General features: G+C 54.5%; 9 protein-coding genes across 9 annotated transcripts; 3 read left to right on the top strand and 6 right to left on the bottom strand.

Annotated features, from left to right (window-relative positions):
• Positions 1-505: 505 nt before the first annotated feature.
• J3D65DRAFT_557425 (uncharacterized protein) lies at positions 506-2,448 on the top strand (the record flags this gene model as incomplete). The annotated part of the gene is made up of 5 exons (XM_066797308.1): positions 506-808; positions 876-992; positions 1,041-1,381; positions 1,469-1,703; positions 1,777-2,448. 5 exons carry the CDS (start codon positions 506-508, stop codon positions 2,446-2,448), a joined length of 1,668 nt encoding a protein of 555 aa, XP_066653243.1.
• Positions 2,449-2,524: 76 nt separating this feature from the next.
• Positions 2,525-4,185, bottom strand: J3D65DRAFT_476699 (uncharacterized protein). The gene is made up of 3 exons (XM_066796548.1): positions 3,377-4,185; positions 2,980-3,329; positions 2,525-2,923 (listed from the first exon to the last, which is right to left on the bottom strand). Exons 1-3 carry the CDS (start codon positions 4,014-4,016, stop codon positions 2,567-2,569), a joined length of 1,347 nt encoding a protein of 448 aa, XP_066653244.1. The 5' UTR covers positions 4,017-4,185; the 3' UTR covers positions 2,525-2,566.
• Positions 4,186-5,431: 1,246 nt separating this feature from the next.
• J3D65DRAFT_632751 (ankyrin repeat-containing domain protein) lies at positions 5,432-6,085 on the bottom strand. Its single transcript, XM_066801051.1, has one exon. It carries the CDS (start codon positions 6,027-6,029, stop codon positions 5,559-5,561), a length of 471 nt encoding a protein of 156 aa, XP_066653245.1. The 5' UTR covers positions 6,030-6,085; the 3' UTR covers positions 5,432-5,558.
• A 61-nt stretch (positions 6,086-6,146) lies between these two features.
• Positions 6,147-7,473, bottom strand: J3D65DRAFT_660587 (uncharacterized protein; the record flags this gene model as incomplete). The annotated part of the gene is made up of 2 exons (XM_066802576.1): positions 6,147-6,632; positions 6,686-7,473. The coding sequence occupies 2 exons, from the start codon at positions 7,471-7,473 to the stop codon at positions 6,560-6,562; spliced, it is 861 nt and encodes a 286-aa protein (XP_066653246.1). The 3' UTR covers positions 6,147-6,559.
• Positions 7,474-8,113: 640 nt separating this feature from the next.
• Positions 8,114-10,056, bottom strand: J3D65DRAFT_632754 (monooxygenase). Its single transcript, XM_066801052.1, has 7 exons — positions 9,731-10,056; positions 9,643-9,680; positions 9,508-9,593; positions 9,250-9,463; positions 8,917-9,202; positions 8,588-8,860; positions 8,114-8,519 (listed from the first exon to the last, which is right to left on the bottom strand). The coding sequence occupies exons 1-7, from the start codon at positions 9,774-9,776 to the stop codon at positions 8,245-8,247; spliced, it is 1,218 nt and encodes a 405-aa protein (XP_066653247.1). The 5' UTR covers positions 9,777-10,056; the 3' UTR covers positions 8,114-8,244.
• On the bottom strand, positions 10,057-11,468 carry J3D65DRAFT_632760 (uncharacterized protein). Its single transcript, XM_066801053.1, has 4 exons — positions 10,953-11,468; positions 10,834-10,905; positions 10,583-10,776; positions 10,057-10,536 (listed from the first exon to the last, which is right to left on the bottom strand). Exons 1-4 carry the CDS (start codon positions 11,158-11,160, stop codon positions 10,216-10,218), a joined length of 795 nt encoding a protein of 264 aa, XP_066653248.1. The 5' UTR covers positions 11,161-11,468; the 3' UTR covers positions 10,057-10,215.
• Positions 11,469-11,838: 370 nt separating this feature from the next.
• J3D65DRAFT_669886 (uncharacterized protein) lies at positions 11,839-12,462 on the top strand (the record flags this gene model as incomplete). The annotated part of the gene is made up of 3 exons (XM_066803238.1): positions 11,839-11,947; positions 11,995-12,318; positions 12,362-12,462. 3 exons carry the CDS (start codon positions 11,839-11,841, stop codon positions 12,460-12,462), a joined length of 534 nt encoding a protein of 177 aa, XP_066653249.1.
• Positions 12,463-12,475: 13 nt separating this feature from the next.
• Positions 12,476-13,848, bottom strand: J3D65DRAFT_632767 (Alpha/Beta hydrolase protein). The gene is made up of 3 exons (XM_066801054.1): positions 13,493-13,848; positions 13,210-13,440; positions 12,476-13,164 (listed from the first exon to the last, which is right to left on the bottom strand). Exons 1-3 carry the CDS (start codon positions 13,772-13,774, stop codon positions 12,511-12,513), a joined length of 1,167 nt encoding a protein of 388 aa, XP_066653250.1. The 5' UTR covers positions 13,775-13,848; the 3' UTR covers positions 12,476-12,510.
• Positions 13,849-14,467: 619 nt separating this feature from the next.
• On the top strand, positions 14,468-16,577 carry J3D65DRAFT_477270 (uncharacterized protein). The gene is made up of 5 exons (XM_066796553.1): positions 14,468-14,984; positions 15,030-15,115; positions 15,262-15,283; positions 15,331-15,790; positions 15,861-16,577. Exons 1-5 carry the CDS (start codon positions 14,697-14,699, stop codon positions 16,280-16,282), a joined length of 1,278 nt encoding a protein of 425 aa, XP_066653251.1. The 5' UTR covers positions 14,468-14,696; the 3' UTR covers positions 16,283-16,577.
• The last annotated feature ends 935 nt before the right edge of the window (positions 16,578-17,512 follow it).

Here is a 17,512-nt window from a genome sequence, read left to right on the forward strand (position 1 = left end):
GAAGCGGAAGTTGATTGCAAGCAGAGAAATATTCCCGCGAGTCAATGTCAAAGAGCCGAAGCCTCCTGGTCCTGGGGCTCTATTTAGGAACCATTGGTTCGCAGTTGAAGCCAGATCAGAAGATTACAACTGGCTTCGACACCCAATATGGCCCAACAAGAAACAAGCAAAAGCTGGACCCATTTCGATGGTGATGGCTATGGAGAACAGCATCGGATCGGTGCAGCCGTCTCCAAATAATACGATGGTGCTCGGCCACATTCGGAATATGATGGCTCACAATTTTGGCCTTCAACCCGCAGTTGGTGAGGGCAAAATTCCCTCTTCTGCAGTGATGACGCTTATATCGGACGCCCGCAACTCCTGCCCCTCCTAGTGAGAGGCCAGCTCCAAGTTTCGAGGAGGACTTGTTCCATTGTATCACGACAACACAATGAAGTCCACATACCACGGAACCATGCTCAGACCGGCAATTTCGAGGAGGCACGGCTTGCCAACGTTGTCTATGGTTGCCTACGATCCTGCTCTTTTCGACATACGACGTTTCAGTGCGAAGGGAACTCATCAGAAGCCCGCTGTCAAGAGCATCGCCGTATTGGGAGGCGGGATCACGGGGCTGGCGGCTGCTTTCTTTGCGCACAGAAAATTTCCACAAGCTCAAATCACCCTTTTCGAAGTTTCCAATCGACTTGGGGGCGTAATCGACTCTTTGGCGGTTGACGCAGGCGGAGGTAGAGAAATCATCTGCGAGACTGGCCCTCGCACCCTTCGTGCGAACGCGGCTCGATCAATCGTTACGGTCGACTTGGTACGGTGCCCTGTCTGCCTGTCGTGGCTCTACGCAACCCGCTAATGGAACGACGCAAATTCCACAGCTCAACTCTCTTGGCAAGCATCTCCCGCTTTCAAACCTGCTCTTCACTCCTCGGTCTTCTGTTTCGGCATGTTCGCGCTACATTTTCCACCCGCCTTCTCCTGTCCCACTGCCCCCTGTCGACGTGTTCTACTCGATATCGGAGCGGCCCATGTTTCATCCTCAGTCTATCGTCATGGGGCTCAAGTCTGCTCACGCCATCCTCACACATCCATTCTTCGATGGTGGAGTCTCTGGGATCTTTCGCGACACCTTCCTGGCTCAACGTCCTCAAAATGTCGCCGAAGCAGGCGATGAGAGCATCCGCTCATTTGCGACGCGAAGATTTGGCCAGAGGATTGCTGACCACGTCATTGCGCCTTTGATAGCTCATGGTCTGTATGCCGGCGATGCTGATCGATTGAGCGCTAGGACTTTGCTGCCCGGGATGTGGGACGCCGAAACCAGAGCGGAAGAGCGAGGAGGACTAGGTAGAGGAGTTGTTGGGGAGATGCTTCTAGGTCATTTGTGTCCCAGTATTCTCGGGAAAGATCACAAGTTTGGCAATGGAGCTGGACAGCGTCTTGAGAACGCGGAGCAGCAGCCCTTTGCAAGCCACGCACGCAAGAGAGAGGCTGAACTTCTCGAAAGGCTGCGAAAGGGAACGGCAGGCGACTTGGAAAAGCTGCTCTTCAGAGATGTGGCCTGGTTCAGTTTCAAGCGCGGCGTGGCAGACCTGACAAGGGCTCTGGAGGCAGCCCTTCAGGAAAAAGCGCACGTCATATCGATTGAGAAAGGCTCCAGAGTGGAAAGCATTTCCAAATGTCAAGACGGTACTCTATTGGTCACGGTATGACTGTCTGGCCGAAGTACCCTCGCAATTGACTGACAGTCCGTAGGCGCGCTCCTCTTCCACCACCCAGACTCAGACTTTCACGCACGTCATCGCAACTACGCCCTTGAACTCTCTCCTCTCCATGACTTCCAACCCCCAGTCTCCTACCCCAACACACCCGGATCTCTCTCAAGAATCAAACTCCGTCATGATCGTGACCCTCTTCTACGCCTCTCCCGCCGCAAACCACCGCTACCGCGGCTTCGGCTACCTCATCCCAGCCTGCATCCCGCACTGCTGGAACCCGGAGCGCGCGCTCGCCGTCGTCTTCGACTCGGACGCCATTGACGGGCAGGATGCCGGGCCGCGCGGCACCAAGATCAGCGTGGTTCTGGGAGGCCACTACTGGTCTGCCGCGTCGCAGCGCTCGATGTCGGGCTTGAGAGGAGAAGGAGAAGAACGCTTTCCCAGTCGGGACGAAGCTGTGGCCATGGCGAAGCAGCTGCTTGGACGGCATATCGGGCTGGTGGATGAGCCTGTGGTGGCGGTTGCGACGCTCCAGCGGGACGCGCTGCCTCAGTATACGGTGGGCCATCATGCTCGCGTGGCGCGAGTGCGCGAGTGGTTGCTTGCGAGTTTTGCGGGGAGGCTGCGCGTTGCGGGAAAATCGTATGGCGGGATTGGCGTTCATGATTGTGTTTTCTCTGCGCGAAGCGTTGTTGAAGGGTTGGAAGTGGAGAATGAGACCGGCCTTGAATGAACGAGGCAAAACTGAGTACTCCAGCTTTTGGTAGCTTGAATGCTGCCTCCTGATCGTCGTTGAAGCGCACAAGTGGTTCGACCTGTGGCGCGGCATTGAAGACACTCGACTCTCGAGATTAGCTCAATGCAAACTTCTCACTACCATCCCCTTTGCACTGCGCGTCCATGCTCGCAACAGCATCGCGGATCCTCGACAGCATCCACCCCGACGTCGTCGTCTGCGAGCCATCCGACGGCTTCTCCTCGCCCAAGCGCACCACATTGGCCGTCTTGCATGTCCACGCCGGGTCCACGTAAGCCCACGTCAGACAGTCGGACTGCGACTCGCAGACCTGCCGGCAAGCTTCTGCAGACTGGACTGCCTCCGGCTCGGCGTCGCCGGCCATGTTGTCCCAGTCTTGCCTTTGCTCTACGACGAGCTCGGGGGCGATAAAGTGCTTGAAGATGTGGTGGTGGCATATGGGCGATGTTGACTGCTCGCTTGTTAGACACACGGTGCGTTCGGGACCGCACCAGCGACTGGACTTACAGATTCGTTATTGTTCAACCATGCTTGCTCATAGTCCCACATTTTCTCGATCCACTCGGGTGGCATATGATGATAAGAGACAACGGGGTAGCAGAAATGGTGCTCGGTGTAGTCGAGCGTGTACGGAGTCTCTCCTTGAAGACGGGGCCAGGACTTGGTCAAGGGGATGTCAATATTTTTGAATGCTTTGGCGAGGACAAAGTCGCCAGCCCACTCCATCTTGGTAAGTTGGTTGTATCGCTCCGTTTTGGAAGTATACTCGGCGACAATCATGTTCATGGCCTTGTTTGAGACGACAAAGCCAGTTCCGCCATGGGCGAACCAGGTGCCGCGAATGTAGGATTGGCCGCCTTGTTAAGAGTCAGCTACCGTGCCGAGTGGAAAAGACTAGACTCACCAATGTAGAGTGGCTTGTGATGGTCAAATTGCTGAAGGAACGAGAGCAGATTGGACCACACAAGATACGTGTCGGCCTCGATGAAGACGAACCACTTTGCCGATGGACGCGTTTGCAAGGCCTTTTTCATGAGTGGAAGGAATTTGTACTTGTCGAGATTCCAGGCACTTTTGTGTGTATCCCAATCTTTTTCAAAGTCCGGGAATCCGTCTTCACTCCATTTCCGCAGCTGGCGGTAGAGTTCAAAGTCGTTGTGCTCCTCCCGAAGCGATGGATCAGTTTCGTTCAAGACATCGTGGACGACGTGGCCCTGAATGTCCTGCTCCAAGTCCGAGAACAGAACGTAATGGGGAGTGCAGGAGAAGGTCGTGTTGAAATGGACGGGCAGCTTCTCGCTTGCTTCGGTGGCACCCGTCTTGAGTACCACAAGGACATCTTTTGCGCCGGGAAGTGCCCGACAAGGCAGATGAGACCCCGAGTCCGTCGTCTCCTCCGAATCCTCCAATTCCAGGGCTTCGGATGCGTCAGGACGCTCGGTATTGGCAAATTGGGTGCGCAGCACGCAAAAGAAAAACAAGACTGCGATGGCAAAGACGAAGACGCGCGCGCGATGGCGCGGAAGGAAAGACGGAGAAGACATGCGGCTAAGAGTTAAGGCGGAAGGAGCGCAAGAAGAGAGAGAATGAACAAGGCCAAAGAATGAAGCGAGACTGAATATCCAACAGCTTATAGGAACATGAAGGCTCAAGATACGGGATGGGATGTAGCTGAAGAGAAATGAGGGTTGGCGCGGAGCGTCATGATCGCCCAAATGATGGCGCCCCACTAGGGGCTTGAGCCGACTGCTGCGCCACACCCGCAAGTCGTGCACCTCCAGCTGCCAACGACGTCCATTTCTCCCGACTCCAAATCCCAAAATACGGCATCGCTTGACTATGACTACAGCGTAATTCTGAGCTGCCTGCGAAAATGCGTCGTCATCGGTTGTGTGTGAGTTGCTGGCCGGAAGAACGGACAGAACGCGACGTCGCGGAAATAGAAGGTGTGCCTTGTCCGATCAACACGATCAAACAGAGCAAAGATGAACAGCCTGATCGCTCGTGAAGCGAACATCCCAAGTTGCGCGACAACCTTCTCGTTGATGCGACCAGTCAAACGCAAAGCCTGCGGGATTCCAGTTTGATCTTGTTCCGGACGCGCGACGCAGCAACACCACTCTCTCGTCCGACGCTTGCCAACGCCCGACACTGCGCATCATGGAAAAAATCCCAACAAATGCAAACTTGAGGCTCCTCACCAAGGTAGCTTTCGCGGCTTCGACTACGATGCGCTTTGGCCTATGATACGCGCGCTGCGGGCTCTTTGCAGACTGTTTAAACGCCTTGACCCCACAAACGCTGCACAACAGGCGTGCCTGTCTCCCTCGTCCCCAGCCGACTGTCCCAATCTTTTTGCGGTCTAGAGAGACAGACGTTGGTGGGGAGCAGGCTCTTTCGATTCTCGGAAACGCTTTACTATACAACATCGCCTCACTGCTCTCGCATATTGAAGAGTTTCGGAGCCAAAAAGTACCCGCATCTTTCGAATCTCCCTATCCTCAATTACCTCCCTTTTCGAATCGAAACAGATGCGCGTCGACCAAGACCTTCAGAACACAAACTTGGCCGTCGAAAAAGAATGGATCCTGCTCCCCTCCGTGGTGGCTTTCGGGCACTGGGCCATTCGAGTGAAACAAGGAAGAACAAAAAGACTACGAAGCCAAAATGGAAATCTTCTTGGGCGGACTGGAAGAGGAGTAGACGGTCCGTGGCGACCGCCCACACGCGCTATCTGCTTCATGCGCGAATGCTGGGCCGACGGCTCTTTTTGGTACAACGTCGCAGTCCGCGAGAGTGTCAGCTTCCCCAGGTCATGACGCATTGTCTGCGCATTGAGCCGTTTCGGAGTTTCCTGCAGAAACCGAGTTGGGATGTGGAAGACGACTTCGATACGATTATGCTGCCCTTGGATTGTATGAAGTTCAAGCCCGGAAAGTAGCGAGTGAGTTCTCTCATTCTGTGAATCAGGAAAGTGACCCGATTTGGAAAGTTACACACAAATTGTCATGATGCGTGGGTATCAGCGTTCCAGATGACCATCGCCACACTGTCAACCCAGCCAATGAAACAGATGGTCATTGCCTTCAGTCTTGCCAGAGGCCGAGTTCTTGCAAGAGGCTGAACTCTTGCAAGAGGTTGAACATGGCCACGCTTTTCACCATGTCCATCGCACTCTGACCTCCATCCGTCACGAGATCCATTGAGAGGTCACGTCCTCCAAGTTCGATGAGCACTTCGACAACCTCGACCAGGTCTAAGTAGACTGCCGTGTGCAAAGCAGACCATCCCCCTGCGTTTTGCGCGTTGATGTCGACCCGAGCACCGACCAGAGCACGAACAACTCCCAAGCGGTCGGGATCGTGGACCTGCGAGCCATAGCCGGAAATCGCAACTTGGAGAAGTGGATCAGGAAAATACTCGTTTGCATCAGCCCCAAAGTTTATCAGACTCTGCGTTGCCTCGGTCAATCCATTTTCCACGGCTAAGCGGAGAGGAGAACGACCGTCTGCATTTTGAGCACCGATCTGATCCAAAAGAGAGCCGTCTTGTTCCATTGAACACAGTACATCATCCAGGCTTTGACCCCATTCCACCAACTGGTGCAGAATGTTGCCTCCTGTTTGCCGTCAGAGCTTTATTAAATGATTACATAGCTCGCATGCTTACCCGTACTTGTCTTAAGCTCCTGTCCACTTTGGTCGCGAAATTCTGAGGTGGTCTCGAGCTCCTGTCCACTTTGGTCGTGAAACTCTGAGGTGTTCTCGAGCTCCTAGCCCCATTCGTCGTAAAACTCTGAAGGTACCTGGGCTTGCATGTCTTCACTAGGTCCATCCTGTGCTGAGTCTTCCCCGACGTGAAACTCTGAGGTGTTCTCGAGCTCCTAGTCCCATTCGTCGTAAAACTCTGAAGGTGCCTGGGCTTGCATGTCTTCGCTGGGTCCATCCTGTGCTGAGTTTTCCCCGGCGTGAGAGTCGTCCTCAACGGCTGGTTCGGATTGGTGCTTCATAAAAAGGGACTGAAAAGGCGCCCTCAGGATGTTTTCGACTTGAGAAGCAATGGCTGACACTGTAGGATTCTGCGCCTTCTAAGCGATGCCATGCCTCCGAAGAATGGCGACCACTTCGTCGTCTTCTGCTCGACGAAGATCGTATATCCACCTTTGAAGCGTCAAAAGGGCAAATTCCACGTTCAGTCGGGGTTATTGACTCACTTCGTGTGGCCGGTGCCGGGCATGAAGAAAAAGCAGGCTGTGCCGCCTAGCTTATTTGCAAATTGACGGAACACAATCCCTTGTTTTGCCCACACCCAAAGATGCCGTGCAATTTTCGCGCTGCTGAATTCTGAATTTTCTCTGATGGCCGCAGCGACGAGCGAAATGCCCCTCTTGGTGATGACATGTCTCGTGTATCTCTTCGGGCGAGAAAGTGCGGATATGACGTCGAAGTATACGGTTACAACGAACCTCCGCAAAACCGTTGATGGTTCCGCGTCTGATTGCAGTTCTTGTGTCAATTTATAATGTTCCCCAAGCGATGTAGCGTTTAGAAAGCTGGGTGTTTCCCCAGACGACGTGAGTCTTCGCCAGCTGGTATTCGGACTGCATAAGAGAGCTGCAGGCTGCTCCTTCTGGAATAGTTTCTCGACCTCCGGAGGAAGCCTGACGTCTTCTTCCTTGGTTTTGCGCAGGGACAAGAGTGTGTCTGAGTCCTCCTGTGTATCGCTTTCACTCCAGAATGTTTCGTAGGCTCCACTTGAAGGTCCCGGAAATGAATGCGGGTGTGCCGCATTTGAAGGACCCTGAAATGAGTGCGGGTGTGCTGCATTTGAAGGATCCTGAAATGAATGCGGGAATGCCGCATTTGAAGAACCCTGAAATGAATGCGGGTGTGCAGCATTTAAAGTAACCTGAAATGAATGCAGGTGTGCCTCGAAGGATCCTGCGCCGTGTGGAGCACTCGGTGAAGGGACGGGTAACTCAGGGGTCTCTCTTTCTTGCATTTTCGCTGAGGATGTGGGCTTCTCTCCTTGGTTCTTGAATATAATGCGGAATAGACAAGGTGACGACGAACGTAGTATATCGTTGACAATAGGATATCAGAGCTTCCGCCAGCAAATCATCCTGTCCTGTCCGGTGAAGTCGTGAAGAGCAGTTTTCGCTGAGTTGAGCACCCGTCCTGGGAAGTGACAAGAAGATTTCTACGAAGCAACTTCCAGTTTTGATCAAATAGTCCATGGTCAAAAACAGGAAAGGGGTAGGCGTGTCGACTCCCACGCTTTCCGATTCTCTGTTGGGTTTGGACAGCTCTGCTCCTTGGTTGCGTCAGCTACCACTCGTCAGTCACCACCGAAATAGAAAGAACGCTTTCAATACACGACGAGTGGTTTCTTATTCAACACAAGTCGGCAACGGTGCGCGCGCCTGCTCCAACCGTACCAGAGAGTTCCAGAGTGATGGATAGCATCACCCCAGATTCGCAAGACTCCTTGTCTGACGCTTCTCAGGCTACACAGTGAGGTTTCGACTCGTAGCGACATCTTTAGACTCAAAATTTAAGGGTTGGTTTCCTGAGTCTGTCAGCAGCGGGATGCTAAGGTTAGCAGGGCGGGTTTGAAGTAATTCGGGGTTGAAGCTCTGCACGAGGGGACAAATTACGATAAATTATCTCGGTACTTGGCGTCATCTATAAGAAGCCAAAGCTTTCAAGCTTCCGAAGACACTTCGATGTGCTTAGGCACACATCGACATATGTTCCACCTTCAAAAATGCTCTCAAAGCTTCGACTCTCGAGGCACGTTGTACCCAAACTTCTCCGTCGGGTCGCCCGACCTCTTGAACAACGGTGATTGCACGACACGCGCCCAGTCATGTAGCATCTCGGTGTTCTGCACTGACGTGCGGACCTCGTCGCCGCCGCGCTCGACAATTTCCTGCTGGTACGCATCGATGGCATCGGCCCAGGATTGTGTGCCGGAGACTGCGGCTGCAACGCAGCGTTTGAGCTTCGACGCGTCGGCGATGCAGTGGTTGAGGCCTTGGCCGCGCTCTGGTGCACTGGGTCAGTTCACATCGATCATGCGTATACAAGGGCGAGGAATAGGGGAAAAGGCTTACGGAACGTCATGGGATGCGCCGCATCGCCGGCCAGGACAACGCGGCCTTGGTGGTTGTCCCACGGCTCTGTCACCCACCACGACACCTTGTTCTCAAAGATCCGCGTCCCCTCGGGTATCCACTGCACGGCGGAGCGCCAAGGCTCCGCAAACGACTGCGCCATTTCCTTCAGGCGGGCGAGCGACGTCACGTCTTCCCCTTCCCGCGGCTTCCAGGTGCTCATCAGCTGGAAAATCCAAGTCGATGCATCGGTTGGGTCTGGGACTTCTTGGACTGTGCAACTAATCAGTCACCGCGGTGGTTTTTTGCTAGCTGATAGATGGACGTACTTGAGATCCAGATCCAGTAGCCATCAGGGTGAATCGCATGCCCCATGAGCGGGTGGATTTGGCGGACATATTTGGCCTTGTCCGCGTCTTTGTACGCAATGTGCGTGTTGATGGCCGAAAAGGGGATGCGCTTCGCTCTGCCCGCTTCGCCGAGGAGATGCATTCGCACCGCCGAATGGACGCCGTCGGCGCCAACGAGCAGCGTCCCTACCGCTTCAGTCCCGTCTTGGAACCTGGTCGTTACGCCGTTGTCGTGATACAAAATGTCTTTGATAATTTTGCCGTACTGATGGTGGGTCAGGCAGGTACCAAAAGGGGTGGATGCAACCGGACCTTGACCTCGATTCCTTCGGCGCAGAGACTGCGAAATCCGCGCCGCGTTACGCGATACAAGAGAGGCAGCGTAATGTCTTTCATGTGCTCGCCCGTCTTGCCGTTGAATGTTGGCAGCAGAAGCGTCTCGGGTGGGTCATAAAACGGGTCGACAGTCGTGGACCGGACGCGAGCCAAAAGCTCATCTGAAAGGCAGTCTTGCAGCAAAGGGAGCCTTTTCTTGTGAGCCGAGTTCGCGATGACCTTGAGTATACTCACGCCCAGTGTATTGACATGCCCCATTCGCGTGGACGGTAGTGGGTCGCAGAGGGTTCTGCTTCGAAGACGGTGCAGCGAATTCCTTCCTGGACAGCGTCAGAGCTGCGATGTACGCTAGGATGAGAAACCCCTCACCTTCTTCAGGCTTTGAGCGATCAAGAGACCGGTGATTCCTATCAAGTTCAGCACTCTACAGCGCAAGGGGATGCACTATCAAGCTCACCGGCTCCAACGATCAAGACATGAGGCATGCTTGCTTTTTGCTGCATCTTTGCGACAGGAGGTGAAGAAGGAGGATGACGAGAACATCTGCAACCTTATCCCGTATCGATTGATCTGCGACTGTGCCGCGCTCGCGGATTGTTTTAGTGGAGATTGCGGAGACTGGCTCCATTTGGGTTATGTGCCCGATTCAACATGGGGTCCGGGTTGATATGGCTTTGGCTGTCATCATGGCTTCCTGTACTGATCTAGACCGACATCGTGCATGATCCTGGGGCTGAACTGCCAACGTCGTACTTCAAAAGCAATGACATTTTGAATGGAAAAAGATCGAGCAACAGGATAGCAAAATATTTTCAGCTTTTTGATATCAGAGGTGGGGATGCGTGAGGCTGAGAGATGAATGCTCCTCGTGAAACTCGGCCGTGCAACTTGGGATTCAGCTTTTCCGTCGTAAACGCGTCTCAGTCATTACTCGTCTGCGAATCAGTGGCCGGCAGTCTCTGCCCGAGAAAGCGTCGAGCCAGCCTCTTCCTTCTCAAGTGTCATGTTCACGGGTGCCGGCTTGCTCTGTCGCCTCTTGCGGAGGAACCAGAAAAGACCTGCACCCAGAATAGCAAGGCCACCAACAATCGAGCCAACCGCGATGCCAGCCTTGTCTCCGCCACTCAGGCTGCTCTTTGAAGATACAGAGGAAGCCGAAGGTGTTGCGCTGCTAGTAGACGAGCTGCTTGGCGATTCAAAGTCCGAGGCGGTGACGTTGAAGCAAGGGACCTGAGCAGTGAAGGCGGACGTCTCGACAAACGTCTATTACTTGTCAGTAGAGTTCAACAGCCAAGGCCGTCCGACTCACAATATCTGCGCAAGCGTAAAAGGTCTGATTCCTGTCCGAGTCGTACTCGGCCCAGTATTCGAGCTGAATAGTGGCATTTGTACCCGCCGTCACATTGCTTGGGAGTGCGTCGAGCTTGTAGCACTCGTGGCCAGGCTCTACCTCTGAGATGTTGCTCACGACCTGCTCTTGAAAGTCGCTTTGGCTGGTGGGATCTACGATGCGTTAGTTCCAAGGCTCTAGTGACATTCCATTGTTTTCGTGTCACTTACTGTTTCCAAACGCAATGTGGAACTCGACGTTCCAAGCTTCTTGTGCAATGGTCAAAGCGACCGAGCCTTGCTCTGTGGTCTGTCAGACAAGGTACCATCACACGAGTCGAGATGCTAACCAAGCGGGAACTGGGTGCGATTGGTGGCTGTTGCGGCGCTGCCGCAGGGAGGGGTGTTGTCGTTTGCCGCCGACCAGGTCCGGTATGTTGGCCAGAGAAAATCAACGGGACCCATGATGGATCCCTCAGCACCTTCGCCGTGGGCTGCCAGCGCAACAGGCAGAGCAGCTAGCAGACATGCTGCTGAAATCTTCTTGAAGCCAGACATTAAGACGGCGCTTGGTGTTCAGGACTGATGAAGGAGATGATGACAATGAAAACATGAAATGATGCCAGAGGTATTTGTAGATGGATGGCTGCATACCGCAAGGCCGGGGATCGGCGTTAAGTTTGCTGTCGGACAACCTTTGTCGACCCAGACAGCTGGAGCGTTAGTTGCCGTGGATCCATGTGGGCGGTTGGCCAAAAGTTTACGAGCTCGCTTGGGAATTGCCGGAGAAAATGGCTGCTTGTTGCCGCAAAGAGTCGGGCGAGTCCATTGTCCGGACCTTGCAACGAGTGGGCTGGTGTTGGTTGTGGAGAGGGGATTGGTCGGGTGGTACAGGCCTTGGAAGCGAGTCTGCTTGTTATCAGATCATCTGATACTCCATCACCGATATCGTCCCGCTAGTTCATGCAACCCGCACCACTCCGCCAGCCACCAACTCTGTCACGACAAGAACTTGCCCAAACCCATGGAATCTTGTGCCTCTTCCGGTCCTCCCTCCGCATGAACGCTTCCTCGCCTGCCGTCGCGATGCCTGTCACCTGTCGGGGTTGTCGTTACCTCCGATGACACCCCGAAGACCTCTGGCCACAAGCTCCTATCGCGGCTTGCTCTTGAAGCTTTAAAGACCTCGCGGCTTCCACCACTCTCTCGCCATCAAGCGAATCAAACTCCATCAACATGTTGCGCCAATTGATCGCCTTCGCCTTTCTCTCGGCCGCGTGTGCCGAATTCTTGGGCAAACGCCAGGACAATGACACGGCCAATTACAACTGCCACGACAACTGCGGTAACCAACACATGCTCCTCTTGGGGAAACTTTCTGACGGCAATTAGGCGAGGCAATTCTGCTTGTCAAGGCCGGCTGCAATGTCTGCACCGATGAAGCCTTCCTCAACGACTACAAGAATTGCCTGCAGTGCGCCGGCTCGGACAACCAAGACATTTGGCAATACTACGGGCCCTCCCTGACCAGCGCTGCCGCGAATTGCAGTTTGGCAACGACACCTCTCACTGGTAGCCAAGCCACAGTGGCTTCTGCTACACCCGCGCCGACAGGTTCAGCCGCAAACTCCTTTGCCGCCTGTCCCACCACGGCAAGTTCTTCAGCGGCGTCGGCATCCGCAACGAGCACGGCGTCCGGCACCGCATCGGCGGCAAGTATCCCACTCAAAGACGACGTCGGCAAGACTGACAGTACTAGGCGTCCGCGTCGTCAACCTCTGCAAGCTCCGCTCTCGACTGGAATCCCTTGCTCTTGTTCATTCTCGCATCGGCTGCGGGTTGGTCGATGTAAATTGTTGATTAAATCTTTACTGGCAGTCTGGAACGAAACAAAAGTTTTTTTGGCCATCACCTGCTCTGCATCCACTCGAGTACCACGGCCGCAATCTCGTCACTGTTCTTCTCCAGGTACATGAAATGTCCGTTACCCAAAATGCCCCGGTCTTCCAGCTTGATCCACTCGGGATCCACGCCCACCTGCTTGAGGTAATTGATGATGCAATGGTCGTATGTAATGTGCGGGCTAGCAGCTCCAGTGATTGCCACATAGGGCACCTTTGCAATGTTGGGCAGCTGTCGAGCAGGCTCCGTTTGCATCACGCAAGAACGATTTCCAGCAAGGTCGTCTCCGACCCAGACCGTCTCGAGGTCCGCAGAGCTGTTCAACGCTGGCACGTAACCAATCTCGGTTGTCGTCAGACCGTATGGGCGCGCAGACGTCCGGCCGACAGCCGGAACAGTCGAGTTGCCCACCAAACTCTGAAACGGTGTGTTTCCCGGCTCAATGTTTACATTTGCCTTGATGAGATTTGGACACTGATCACTCAACAGGGTAGCATAAGTGGAGCCGGCGGAGTGGCTGATGAGAAAGGACGAACCAATCATCTCCAACAACTGACATCCAGCCTTGCGCATCGACAGCTCCAGACTTGTTGCGTTTGACGTCAATGGAATCATGGAAGCCATGAAGGAATCAAAAATAGCATCTCCACGAATACCGGTCTGCAACAGTCAGCACTCATCTTTATCAACCAACATCCAACTTACACCAGGCCATTGTGTGTGGTTTATCGCTTGCGGGTACGGCATAATTGTCTCTGGCGATGTGTAACAGTTCCTGGTGATGTTGTCCGTCGAACCAATCTTCAACGGATAGATGGAAAACTGCGGTTGGCTGCTACGGCCGACAGAGGTGATGTCCAGGATGTACACCTGGTAGCCATGATCCAGGAAATAGGACGCCCAACCTCTTCGGTTGTCGAGGGTGTTCAACCACACCTGAGAAGTCGTTAGCGAACAACGCACGCAAGGGCATGAATCAGTCACTTACTGCTCCTGAAGGCACTCCGGCCGATATAAAAACAATGGGGTTTGTTTGATTCACCCCTGTTTGAGGCGTCAACTTTTCCACGTACAGCTGATCCGAAAAGATGCTCCCGCTGAGCGACTCGCTGTACACATATTCGCCGCCAATGTAAAAGTAGTCCCTCTTATACGCGACCTCTTTCGAGGTGCAGTTGGGGCTCACAGCCGAGACGCCGGTGCACGACGTAGCGTGGGCGAGACGAGCCAGGGCACCAAACCCCAGCGAAATGGTCGTCAGCCAGCGCATGATGTCAAACACGCAGACTCTGCAGGCCTGACAACTTGCAGTATTCGAGGATGTAAAAAGTCATTCTTCATGCTACGAGCAGGGGGAAAAGGGGCCCAGTCAGCCCATGACCGAGATGAAATGATACGACGGCCGGAGCCGTTGAGCGGTGAGATTGCCGATTCAGGTCCACCCCGAGGCGGTGAGGCCGTCTGTGCGCCCACGGCCTCTACTTTGTCACCCCATATTTGTCCGCGTTTCGAACAAAATACTAATTCTGGGCTTAGGGACGTTTTACAGATTGTTATAGATGGGTTGTACAGGGGACGACGCTTCTGTTCCCTTGGTCCGCCCAAGTCGTGGCTGGAGCTCGCTTCGTCAAGACGCCGAGGTGACATCACGCCGCGCAAACCTTTTCTCGGCTTGAAGAAAGACGGAAGGAATCTGCACGCCCACGAGGCCGCCCCATTGATCGTCCTCCGCATTCAGGAAGCCGAGTTCGGGTTGTTGATGATCACAAAATAATCCATCAACCACTTTTGCGCCTCGTACTTGCCTCTCTTCCTCTGATGAAAGGCGCGATTTGAGGGACGACGTTTCTACGAGTCGTAGTTTGGCTTCGACGGGCCGTGCTACGCCCGGTAGAGTTTGAAACCCTGGACCCTCCCCGCTGCAGGTCGAGGTCGGAATTGGCAGGTTGTCAAGGAAGTAAGCGAGAGCACAGGTCTCGACTCCGGATTCGCAAGCGTTTTCTACACAGCCAGACCATGTTATTATAGGGTGGTGCGCCTGAAAAGACAGACAGCCCTATCAACGGCGCGACTTGGTCTCTCTCCCACTTGTACTCTGGATGGATCGCACACGCTACCGTTGACACCTCTTGCCATTCCGGCTTCCGCTTCGACAAAGGCTGGTCCTCTGGACCTCCTCGCTCTCCGCTCAGATGTCCGCTTTCATCAACGACCCTCCAAACACCGAAACGGACTACTGGGTAGCAAAGGCGCTTTTGCAATCCGCCGGATTGTATGATGTCGACCCGAAGAAGGGCGCGCATCTCGCGCCGAAGCGGCCTGATGGTTACGTCTTTGAGACCAAGGGCCCCAGAATCGTCGCGGGCTTGGCTGTCTGCATCGCCATTATGATCATCGTCACTGGGCTGCGGCTCTTCCTGCGCTATCACGTCCGCAGGCTGAAATGGGGCATTGACGACACGTTGATGGTCCCGGGACTTGTAAGACTGTTGAAAGCTTGGTTTGGCAAATGCTGACAATCTTAGGTTATGGCCGTGGCCTATCCCGCGCTCCAAATCGCTATGGTTCAGTACGGCGGCGCCGGGAAGCACATGTTTGACGTTACTTATGAGTGAGTATTTCAAGATTGAATCCGCACCGTGTGTCAAAGATGGCCTTCTGGCATTCTTTGGCCTTTGGATGAAGATATAGCGGTTGTCTACCGACCATTTCTTTTGGAATTCACGGTTTCTGCGCAACTCTTGCTGACCGATGCAGGAACTACTACTACTACCACTGGGTAGGCCAGTCGCTGCATATTACCGCAAACGCTGCTAACTCCCACAGCTCGCACTGGTCGCGCAAATCGACTTTTTCGTCTGCATCGGCGTCGTCAAAATGTCAATCGTTGTCTTTAACATGCGCTTGACGTCGTTCGTCTCGCGTGCCTGGACCACCGGCAACTGGAGTTTCTTCGCCATAGTCTGCTGTTACGTCGTCGTCGCCTTTTTCCTCAACGTCTTCCAATGCACGCCGCCGTCTGCAAACTTTGACTACGTCGTCGCGGGCAAGATGGCCAGCGCGCCCAAGTGCTTGGGCGTGGCGAGGATGGGAACGATTCTCCGCGCCATCAACATCACGCTCGACTACCTCCTCCTGGCCGTCCCGATCATCGTCCTTTGGAAACTCAAAATGTCCTGGCAGCAAAAGCTACGGCTCTGCGCCCTCTTCTCCGTCGGCGCCATTGCTTGTATCGGATCGGCCATGACGCTAGTCGCCAAATCTCGCCTAAAGAGCGACGCGCTCTGTCCGTGCCCCCCTCGTCCCTTGATGGTGAATGAAATGATGCGCAGGGTTGCTGACAAGCGTGTCAACAGGGAACTACACGGATCTGCTGGCCTGGTCGCTGGTGGAGCTCGTGTGCAGCGTGCTCGCGGCCTCACTCCCCACTCTTGGCAGCGTCTTTGCGCGCGGCGGCGGCCATGATTCGGGCGCCTCGGGCAGCTACGAGAGCCACTACACGTTTGGGTCGAGCGACTATCGCGCCAGCCAGTACCGCTCGGCCGATGGTGTTGGTGGTGTTGGTGGTGGCATTGGCAAGACGACCAAGTCGCGCCACGACACGCACCACTCGGGATCGTCGGATGTCGAGAGCGACACGCTGGGCATCATGCGCCGTGACGAGATTGAGCTGACGAGCGAAGTCGATCCCACCGAGCAGCGCAACTCGTTTCGCTTCTCGGATTCGAGGACCTGGAGTAATAGCAAGAGTAGATTGAATGAATACCCCGAGACTTGAGACAACGACGACGACGCTGGTCCACGCTGCTGTCCGCGCATTCTTGCATGAGCTGATGTCTGTTTCAGGGGGCAGGGCGGAGTTGGTGTCGAGGTTGCAGTGTTGGTGGTCGCAAAGGCAAGTTCCGCCATCTTCATGCGCCGACCGACGACTCGAGCGGAGCGTCAAAGCGGAAACCAGCGCCGCAGTGCAGAGTCAAGATGCGTGAAAACCGTCCCTTGTGATGAGGCGGATCCAGGGCGGCCGACAAGGCGCACTGATCGAAAGCGATTCCATTTTCCCGCCATCCGCCGGCGGGTATATCCCGCCTCTTTGACCTCGCGTCAATCCAAGCGCTGCCTGCCTGGCTCGGGAAAACCGAAGTCCCCACCCATGCACTTTACCTACCTCCGCTGCTAAAAGAAGGCAGGCTATATTGCAAAGAACACGCAGGCAGGGTCTCTGATGACTCGTCGGCGACCCTGTCGTTGTTTCACAGTCAGTCTTCTTCATCTTGTTAGACCACGACTACAGCACGAACGGCTACCAAAGATGAGGCAAGGACCGAGGGGAGATGACTGATGGCAGCTTTGCAAGTGGCGTGACGAGTTTTACCCACGACCAACAAGAAGTCCGGCGCGCGATCTCGATTTTTCCACCAGAGGAGAGTCTGGCCATCTTCTGGAGCCATCTCTTGACATGGTCTCGTTCGCTCGATGAGGCCGTGCTCCGACTTCTGTCTGAGTCGTCTTCGAGAAGGGTCTGGCCCATGGAGTAACGACGCGAACCGGAGGTGTCGTGTGCACTGCATTGCAGAGCCTGCAGGTCATTTCCCTATTTTTCTTCTTTTTCTACTACCCTGTCTGCGACGGAAGAACACTCCGGTGAGGTTCTTTGTGCAGTGGTGGATCGAAGGGTCACTCTAAGGCTCCTTTGATGTTTGTCAGTCCCATGTACCCCGAAGCGAGCGCTACACCGCGGCATGGATGTCTTGCGACAATCGAAAAATGCGGAGCGCGGAACATCGATAGGCTGTGAATCGATACCGTGACCTTGCGGTGCAGCGGAGGCAAGAAAAGAAATCAGGGTGAGTGGAAGGGGGTATTTGGAGAATCAAAATGGTGGGGAGAAACGACTCGCACTTGGAAGAGGGGAGCAAGCGAGAGGAAGACGCGTCGTGGCCACGAGTGTTCGAGACGGGTCACGCAATGGCGAAAGTCATGGCTCACAAAGAAGAATCTGTCAATTTGG

The sequence above is a fragment of the Phyllosticta citribraziliensis genome (assembly GCF_038025025.1).
Source record: "Phyllosticta citribraziliensis strain CPC 17464 chromosome Unknown J3D65scaffold_9, whole genome shotgun sequence".
Taxonomy (NCBI): domain Eukaryota; kingdom Fungi; phylum Ascomycota; class Dothideomycetes; order Botryosphaeriales; family Phyllostictaceae; genus Phyllosticta; species Phyllosticta citribraziliensis.